The sequence below is a fragment of the Cariama cristata genome, unplaced genomic scaffold, assembly GCF_000690535.1.
Source record: "Cariama cristata isolate BGI_N322 unplaced genomic scaffold, ASM69053v1 scaffold29802, whole genome shotgun sequence".
In the NCBI taxonomy this organism is placed as follows: Eukaryota; Metazoa; Chordata; class Aves; order Cariamiformes; family Cariamidae; genus Cariama; species Cariama cristata.
In genome coordinates, this window is record NW_009603922.1 from 51261 (window position 1) to 61516 (window position 10256).

At 37.2% G+C, this 10256-nt stretch overlaps 1 protein-coding gene across 1 annotated transcript in view; it reads left to right on the forward strand.

Moving 5' to 3' along the window:
* XRCC4 (X-ray repair complementing defective repair in Chinese hamster cells 4) overlaps positions 1-6301 on the forward strand; it is a gene marked incomplete at both ends in the record, with an annotated part of 6985 nt that extends 684 nt beyond the window's left edge. Inside the window, 2 exons of the mRNA XM_009695389.1 lie at positions 5407-5559; positions 6198-6301. Coding sequence (XP_009693691.1) covers positions 5407-5559; positions 6198-6301 — 257 coding nt within the window. The remainder of the gene's footprint in view (positions 1-5406; positions 5560-6197) is intronic.
* Between the last annotated feature and the right edge of the window lie 3955 nt (positions 6302-10256).

Below are 10256 nucleotides of genomic sequence, written 5' to 3' on the forward strand. Positions count from 1 at the left end.
CGACGCTCTGTAGTGAAGTAATCTGTGCTTATTTCAGTTAGCATAAAATGCTTAGCACATACAAGTCAGAGATTTATCTTCTTTTTCTATAGTTTTATCTGAAAAAACACATTTAGGAAGACTGATGAAAGAATGTAGCTAATTGGTATTAATTTACCTTGAAAAAGAGTTAACTTTAGGGAGGAGTTAGTTTTGTTTCACTGTCATTAAAATGAGTAACAGTTTCTCCTGACAATCTCCCTGACAAGCATATGGCCTTCCTAAGTGGTGTTGTACTGCTTAACGGTTTATTGCACAATAGCGTATTGTATAACCAGTATGCTGTACTGCATTACACGCTAATGTGTAATAGGCATTAGTGCTTGTATCAATTTCCATGGTGGTGTGGCACTTTTAAAGAGTAACCCCCCCCCCCCAAAAAAAAAAAAAAAAAAAAATGACACCCAAAAAAAAAAAAAAAAAAAATCGCAGTTGCCTGACAGCCTTTGCTCTTGGAAGCAGTGTATTCAAGCTTCAAAAGCTGGTAATTTTCTTTAGTATTATATTTTGAATAGCTGAAATGTGAATTTTCAAAATAGTGAAAGTTGTATGGTCACCAAATTTTGACCATGTCCACTAAATGAATAAAAATAGTTTTCCTCCAAACAGTGTTAGTTTTTTGTTTTGTTTTGGTTGGTTTGTTCTAATGCTTTTTGGCACAGCCTAGTCTACCCTGCTGTCTCTCTCTGCTCTTTTGGCTCCAAATGTTGGACCTAGTGTTTTGAATTTCTTGGAGCTGAACAAAAGCTTTGCCTGTCTTTGTTCAGTAGACAGGATTTCAGGCTTCACAGTCTGTATCACTCATGGTGTTGAGTGGTAAAACATCAAATATAAAGCATGTGATGTGGAGAATTGTGCTCCCTCTTCACCTGGAGCTAAGGCACATCAGCTCCAGAGTTTCAGCCCCTGCAGTTCCCTTTGCTTAAAATCTCTGTCTTCAGGACCTCATTAGAATTAAAACATAGCGTGCAGACTTCCAAGAGCTGGTTTTGTTCAGGTTAAGCGTAGGGGACTGAATGGAATAATTCAATCATCCCAGTTCCCTACTCTAATTTTTGTGACCATCATGAAAGTTCTGTGAGCTCAGCTCAGCAGCTTTGCCTCTAGACTCTCCGGGGTCTCTTGAGGTGTAAACTTGTTCTGCTTTCCACTCAGTCTGTAAAATGGCAAGCAAGTTTCCTTCAGGAGGCTGCATCTGCGTAGTGAGCAATCCGTAGGCTGAATACCAGCCCTGATCTGCTGCTGGCAACTGCCTCAATGTACTTGAGATAATCTGCTCAGCTGTAAACAGCTTTCTGCTGGGTGCCCTGTTCCAGGTATAGAAATGGCTCCTGTTGCGTCCCTCTGCAATTTGGGTTCGCATGAAGGTGAAAGGCAGGAGCAGGCCAAAAATCCCTTTGAAGAGAAGTCTGCTGCTTCATGAAATTGTTAAATGACGTACTGTAGTCTAAGCTGTGCGGCATCTGAGGTGTTGAGAGTGTTTCTGATTGAAACTGTAACTCCTCTAATTTTCATCATCTTGCTCATTGTGATGACCAAAATGTAGGATTTTACCTGACTGAACATTTCTTTGCTTTTAGGAAATGATCCGTATGTAGGTGACATCAGCATGAGAGTTATTGGCTAGCTAGACCATTCAGCACTTGATCTAAAAACTTAAAATAAAAATTACTAATGCACTATCTGGCAAGATCTAAATAGAGAGGCTATGGAAATTTTCAAAAGGATTACTCTGAAAATGCTGCAAGTGGGTGCCTGGGGGTGAATGTGTGTGTGTGCGTGCGCACACATCAGGGATGGATCAGTATTACAGCGGAATAGCTTTATGTTTTATTTCATATAGATAATTAAGATGGTAAATGTAAAGCAATAATAATCTGCAACAAAGTAATTCCTTGGCCAATAAAACACGAGTTAAATTTCTGATTTGAGTGTGGTATATATTTTGTATCAAACATCTAAAATTAGTGTAGACAAGCCAAAATCAAAATAGCTGTTAATTTATGCTGTGGTCAACTATAGTGACAATATATTTAAACCACAAACAGCTTATAAAAATGCAAGCTAGGTATCTAGGTGCTTCAAACTGACTCTTCAGCTTTAGCTCATCAAGATTCAATACCATTGCCAATGTTGGGGGAGGGCTGAATCTGAAATGTAATAAAGCAGTGCCATAAGACCAGTAATTATTTTAGAGCACTGAGGACAAGGATAGATAGCAGAGGTGTTGATTTTTTACTTTCTAGTATTGGAGTGTGAGAAATGTGTAAATGCCATTAAGTTACATAGTTCACGTTAACCTCTGTGAAGCATGTGTGATTGCTCCATGTTTAGGTAGCACTTAAGAACTGGACAGTTACCTTATTGTCTCAATTACTAACTGTAACCATTCCTAATAGTAGCTACTTTCAGTAGGCTGTGCAAGCTTTTTGATGGCTGTCAACTTGGACATGTCTGGCACATGAAAAGCATTGTGCTGACATAACAGTGAGATCTAAGAATATAGAAGTTGGAAAGCACGTGCAAATAAGACTTGCACCACTCTAGCCGTTAACTTCTGTTTATTTTCATTGTACTTGAAAGTTGTCTTTGAGATGAGCAGCTTCTTTATTTGGCCTGGGGAGATGGTATTTTAGTGAGACAAACCACATACAGGCATAAGCATGTGACGAATTGCAATTAAAGTTTGTATTTGTAACCAATGAGGTATTGGAATGAAACCCAGCCAGCTTCACTTAGTGGTCACGTAATTCAGGTAATGCATGCCTGAGTGAATCCTAAAGGCCATGCAGAGTTGCAGCCAGAGCCATCCCCCACACGTTCTGCCTAATTAATGCATCCCTGTTCCCAAGCAGCAGAGGACTGTTGCTTTTTACTATTCCATTTTGAAGTATTACCATATGCCATATCATAGTATACTTTTAAAGGCTCATGACTTGCAAATATAACATTAATGTAATACTGTTTTACACTGGTTGAATGTTATGCCAAATTAACATTATGTCGTATCTATTTATATATCAAATTATGTCATATCTGTGTCTGGATAATGTATTTATATGTGGGTTACTCTAAACAACAGGGAAAAAAAAGGTATTCACGTAAATGAAAACGATCATATAAGATTAACTGATGGCATACTACTAATTTTGTCTACAGGGAAGAGTTAATATTCTAATCTATGCATATAGTCACTATGTGTATTTTGAGATGCTAATATTTTGCTCCGGAGGCTGAAAAAATTGGCTAGTCTTGCAATAGGTTCCTGTACTGTGCTTGTTAATGTCCAGGCAGCATCAACTTTACCTCATTGAGAGTTTACAGTTATGTGGATTTTCTTCAGTGCATGTCTTTGCGGGATTCAATGGCCTCACTGAAGTCATCTTACATGACACCTTTTTGGCCAAGTCAGCAAAATGTCTCAATGTAACTATTCAAACCAACCTCAGCTGCTGTGACACAAACCAGTCCATTGGCAAAATAAAGACACAGTAGTAAGCACTTTCTTTAGTTAGTATTGTTTTGTGTGTGAGAGAGCGGACTTTTCTATAGGATTTGATGCAGATGGGATTACCATATTTCACACAAAACCCTTGTTTTCCACTTTTTTATATACAGACATAATTAGTTTCGAGCATGTGCAGGCACTTCTGGACCCTGTATTGGGGTTTATGATTCTTTGTGAATTGTGTATTTGTTCCCCACCAAACAGTTAACGTTCATTTTGTAGGTGGAAAGTCTCCTGGTAGTTGATTAGTGCGTATGATCTTTCATTTAGGAATTATTGAACCGATCTATATGGTAATGATGTTCTGCTATTTGCATTTAAATTAGATGAATTATTTATCAACTATCAAGCATATCCCTAAAGCATTGCATAGTAGACTTAATACTTCATGAGATTATTTTCTATTATCTTTCTTCTTACATCATACATGGTTTTGGTCTATGAACGAAATAATTAGTATTTATATAGGAAGTCTGTTGAAATTTCTTACCTTATAAATTAATATTTTAAAAATCTGTTATGTGTTTGGGTGTAGTAACAAAGGAAGCCTTCTAAATTTTTTTACCAACCTTACTCAGGTTGATGAAAAGAATGTTGTTTATAAGTTATTACTATTTGCTATAATACTGTATTTACCATGATCAATAAGATTATCAAGATATTTATTTGCTTGTTCTGAACACAGCTATTAAAATGTTTGTGGTTCAACCCAAGTACTAAAAAGTTATGAAATACAGGAAGTAAATATAGGATCACGTTTGCTGTAAGTCACTTCATTTATGGCGCTTATCCAGTTTTGCTTTGCTTATGATACAGTATACATCCATATTCTTAATTTTGTATTTCCGTTGTGCTTCATTTTATTGACATTGACCTACATACAGGTGCACATTAATCCTTTAAAAAACTGAAGAATATTTTACTCTGAAGATATAAAGAGCTTTTAAAATATTTATGTATATGTTGTGTTGTAAGTGTTTATCCCTCTACCAAGTAATTGGGATTGGTTCAGGGGAAAAAAAAGAAAAATCTGCTAGTGGTGGCTGCAGGTGTTCCAAGATTCCAGCTCTGTATCTGTGTAATTTGAAATGGAGTCCGCAGCGCTGAAGTTACGAGCATTGAATTTGTCTGAATGGCTGTAAGGGATTACAGTTGCCATCAGGTGTTGCTGCAGTGTCCTGCTGAGCTTTGCCAGGAACTGGTTTCTGTACCTTGCCAGCTCACCACAACAAGACATACAAGGCCATTGATGGAAAATGGTCAGGCAAAGGTCTCTAACACCCATGTCTGCCTGGGGATTCCTAGGATGGAAAGAGTTCTGGAGCTGTCCCAGTTGCCCAAAATATTTGGTGGTCATCTCAGCCCATGTTGGAGTGGAGCTGCCTATTTCTTGTTTGTTTTTTTTTTTTCCCCTCGCTCTCCTGTTCCAATATATTTCAAGTCAGAGTGTGTGTTCCAGATTTGGGACCTGTCAAGTTTAATCATATCTGTTTGTAATTTCATTATGTGTATCCTGCTAAGGTATGCCCACTGTGGTGAATTCAGCATTGAAACTAAAGAACACTTGCCTATTTCAATTTTTGTTGTCTCAGATGCATGTGTGCAAGAACCTATCAAAAAAGCATGAAAAGAAAATTGTCCCCTTGGAAACTTTCCCCTTTTGGTAGCAAAGTTTGTTGCACTTTTCTGTGGAAAAAAAGCTTCTTCTGGCCTGTTTCAGACATGAGATGCTGGACTAGTCATGTGTGGTTTGGTGTGGGGATTCCTGTAATAGGAAGGCTGGCCTCACTACAGAATTTTCTTCCAGGAAACACAGAATTTTGCAAAGAAATAGTGTAACAGTTAATTTTACCTTGTAGGCTGGAAAAATGTGTGAAAGCTAAAGAAGAACTAGAGGCAGATCTTTATAACCGGTTTATTTTGGTGCTGAATGAAAAGAAGGCAAAGATAAGAAACTTACAGAAGTTGTTGAATGAAGCTAAAGAATCTGCAGCAGATGCCAAATGTACAAGGTATTTCTTAATTTTCCTGAGTTACTTGGTATCATACCTGATGCATATTTTAGTTTAGCTTGGTTTCCACTCCTTTGGCTCTAACTGCGAGTGACAGTTCTTCCTGGCTAAGTGCTTGGTTGTCCAGAACAATACTGTTAGTCATGAAAGCAGAGGATTCTTTGTGACATCACTGCAAATGGCAGCATATTGCTTTGGATGCTGTAACCAAGAACTAAATATTCAATGAATCTGTCCTCTTCTCTTTTCTGTTAAGTAGCAGTTGATTTTCCAATCAGAGTATGTCCCTGCCATTTCCATAGGTGGTACTTTCATATACATTCTCCCTGAATTATTTGATTCCTTTTGTCCTTTAGGGAACAAAAATATGTAAATCTAAATGTTTTTATGTACTTTTTATTTCAAGTATATCCAGAGAAGATGAATAATTCTAATGCTACAACATGCTTTAGTTCATTTACTATTTTCATCTTGCTTTTTTATATCTTAACTTACCTTTTATTGTCTGTCCTTGTATATGAATATGCTAAGCTTTTCAGCATGGGGATTCTACATTGAAGTGTATCAGCTTGCATTGCCTAATATCATAAATACTTTCCAGGAATAATAGATGGAAAGATGTACCTTTTTTTTCCTAGGGATAGTATAGCTACCACTCAGGTGGCTATGGGGAGAGAAAATGACTATGATGGCAGCACGGATGAGGAAAGTGAAAATTTAACACAGGCCTCATTACCATCAGGTAAGACACAGTGTATTGTCTTTGGGGAATATCACGGAGAGGCCAATCACTTTCTGTGAATAAACCTTAATGAAGACAAAATACTACCTGACAAATTGCTCTGTGACAACTCAACCTGCAGGCTTTAAAAATATCTCTCTTGAAGCAGAGTATAATACTGGCATTTTCAAGTTAGAGAGAGGAAGTTTAAAAGGATGTTGTGCAAGTGAAGGTACTGTCATTTCTTCCAAAATGACAAATTACATACCTTGCAGAACTAATGACAGTCTAACAGTATCTGAACCGTCAACAATTCCATTTTAAATTCTAGGAATCATGATGTGTATGCAATGATTGTTAAAATGTAAAATGTAGCTCCTGACAGTTTCAATAGTGTTTAAAAATGGGAAAGAGAGGAGGTTTAAAGCTATAAAAAGCTGTGTGCATAAATGGAATAAAAATGTATTTATAGAAGACTTAATTTTAATTTGTCAGTGGATTTTTGGCCTCATGAAGATGCTCATGAAACATAATTTGACTAATTTTTCCAGGACTAGAGACTTGTAAAGTGTATAGGATACAGCATTTGCCCATTTTACAATACTTACAATGTTTAACTGTGAATCTTAAGAAATTTTGGCATATTTTGGCAAAGTAGAAGGAATATGCAGGTCAAATGCTATCAAAAGTTTTAAAACTGCATTGATACTTTATATACGTAAAAAAACTTCCCTTCAGGTCTGCAAAGTTTGCTGTGGATTCTTTCATTGGCGCTTTTTATTTTCACTATAGGTAGAGGTAATCAAGACAACAGCTTGTTACAACACTTTACTGTGCATACTGGGAACCAGAAGTGTTCAAGACCCTAATACCAGTGGTATTCAGCTTTGTAACTCATATAAACCTGTTTGTTGAGGACTTTCTGATGTAACAAAGTATGCAGAGCTTCAGACAAATGGAGAAAGTTGCAATTGTGGAAAGAAATAATTTTATATTGTACTATGCTCTTCAGTTCAGAAATCTTTGCTTTCAAGTGGTATTTGGTCAGTTCAGATAATGTGGGGAGAAATACTTTACATTTAGTGAAAAGGCAAGGAAAAAGTGGAAGATGTTGATTCTTTTGCTAGATTCAGTAGGACTTAAGTAGCGGAGTGAGAGTTTTGAGATAGATACATGCATTTAAAAATGAAAACAACCCCCCACTCAGGCAATCATGAGGGACTATACTGATCAATATTATTGGAAAAAATTAACAACTGTATTTTTATTTCAGTTGTAAACAAAAATGTGCTTTCTGTTGCCTTTGAGGAACACAATACTCAGGTTTGTGATCATGACTAGGGAGTTCTTTCAACTGCAAAATTTACAGATAATATGAAGACTATAAACTTAATCCTTTGGGTAACCTGTTTCAAGGTAATGGCATTCTTGAACATGCAGAATGAGTATCACTTAGGTCGGTTGATACTCTTGCTGTGTACACAGCTTTCTCTTTCCATGAACAATAGAAAAGCACAAGACAGGGGCTGAAAATCTTAAGTATGGTCTAGGATTTTCACATGCAAAAAGAGGTCTGAGGCAGACTGTCTCTGTGAAGAAGATAGTGATTTAGAGTGAGTGGCATGAGTGGATGATGAAGCTCATAGCTGCATCAAGCATCAAGGACTGTAAGGCATAAAAGATAATACAGATAATGTTTGGATTTTTTCTGTTTACCTTAGTTTTCCTGTCTCTTAGTCCAACATTACATTTCTTTTCCTTTTGGAGTTGGAATGTCATTATGTCAGTTGCAGGAGTCAGTGAGAATTAGAAGATCTTTGAGAATATTTTAGTAGATATTAGTGAAAGACACAGCCAAGAAAGAAGATCGTAACTTGAAAACTACTTTGAAGGAGAGTGAAGGCAGGTGTGTATACGTACACATATGCACATAATAAGTGTGCATTTGTATATGTGCATGTCTGAAATTTAAAAAGCAGAAAGCTGATGCTGGTTGTCATAAATTAAAAGTAGGAACTGCAGGAGATGGCTGAAGAAAGCCACATGATATAAAGGCAGACAATCTCAAGCCAGGAGGTAGAAAGCCAACAACCCGTCTTCAAGTCAGTTGAGAATACATATGCAGCTGCTATTGGCCTAATAATGCAATGATAAAAAATTCATTAGTAATTGAAAAAGCAGCTGTGTTCAGTAAGTGCTTTTGGTTTGTGTTTAGCGGGGGAACCTAGGTGTAATTCTATCATAATACAGTTCTGTTCTAGCAACTAAGGGGAACATGAAACAGCGGCTGTGAAATCTAGACATTTTAAAATTAGCCAGTAAGGATATGTTGAACTGCAGAGTGTAAAAAGCTGGCTAAGGATTTTTCTTAACCACCAGTAATTGGCTTTCTGCTAGAATTTTTGGGGCACTGAGGGCATTCCAGAGGATTTGGAAAAAAAGATGCCAATATTTACCAAAATAAAATGAAATGGCACATTCAATTATGGGTATATTGGTCTGGTGTTGATCTGATGCAAATACTGGAACAAGACTCAATGAAGAAAAGTATTCAGAGTGAAAATGGTTAATTACAGTCTTTGTAAAGGTACAGCAACTGGAGGATGAAAACTAGGTACTCATATCTTCTGTGATGACATTACCAGCTGGCTGTTGAAGGTAAAATTAGTAAAGTAATAGACTGACTTCCATAAGATATCATGCTGCACCACACTTTATTCATGAAATTAGAACATGGAAATTAACATAACAGATGATAAATGTATTCTCGAATGAGGTAATTTGTCTATCTCAAAATATAAAGTTATCAGTCCTTGTATCTGTGGAGTGTGAAATTGAACATAATTTACATGAACCAGTTTGCATTTTGTGATACACAAGCTATAAACAAAATGTATGCATTCTAACATGGTGTAATGCCATGACTTCCAGTCCTTTGACAGCTGCACTTCCCTTGAGAAAACAAATAATGTCTCAAGCTTTGCTTTGCCTAGCTCCTCCTGCCACATAAAGCTGGGTGCCTCCAGGGGTTGCCATCATCTTCCCCAGGTGGATTCATCTAGCAAAACCAAGAGCTACTTGGACAACATGTGCACTGTGCTGCATATTGCACCCATTCTGGGAGAGTGGCACTGTCCTGCCTGGCCTTGCGGGAACCAGCTTGGGCTTAGCTGTGTTCAGTTGGTCTTTGCCTGACCTCTCATCAGTTTGTAACTTCCCAGTGCTGCCTGCCTCACCTGCTAGGGAGCCACTGGTCTAGTGTAGCCACTTTGGAAATTAAAGAACGTATAGACTGTTCTTTGAAGAAGCAATAGTTTTAAATTAAAAAAAAAAAAAATCAAAGAAGACATTACATGTGAAAATAAGCAGATTTGCAAAGTTATAGCAAAAAAGACTGTGTGATTTTGAGTCGAGATATGATCTGGCTCCTTGATGCATTGCTACGTCAAGTTTGGACATCCAGGTTTGAAGAAAAATGTAAATGTTAGCAAGTTGGGGAAAATAACGTTGTGTTAACAGTGGAGGGATTAGCAAATAATTTAAGTGAAATGCTGAGAAGGATCTTAAACGATCATTGTTTTCATGGTCTAAAAGAAACTGCATTGCAAAATGATGTCATTGTAGATAGTCTTTCCATCCAGCAGATATAGGTGTTTAATGAACTTGAATAACTGGAACTTCACATTAGACAAAGACAAAAGTGGGACATTATTCCTGATAGGATAATTAACTGTTGGAACAGTTTGGAGCAGGTTATGATGGGTTCTGTCCATCACTGCCAGCGCTGAAATCATGATGGCATGGTTTTAATAAAAAGACAAGACCTTGTTCATATAAGCATGAACTTAAAAGAAGTACACAACCTATATGTCACCATTTAAGGCTGGGCTGGCACTTAAAGTGGATGGCAGATGCTCTCTATTAACCTCTTCTTTTCCCAGAAGGGAAGGGAGAGGAGAAAAGGGAGAGAGACTTA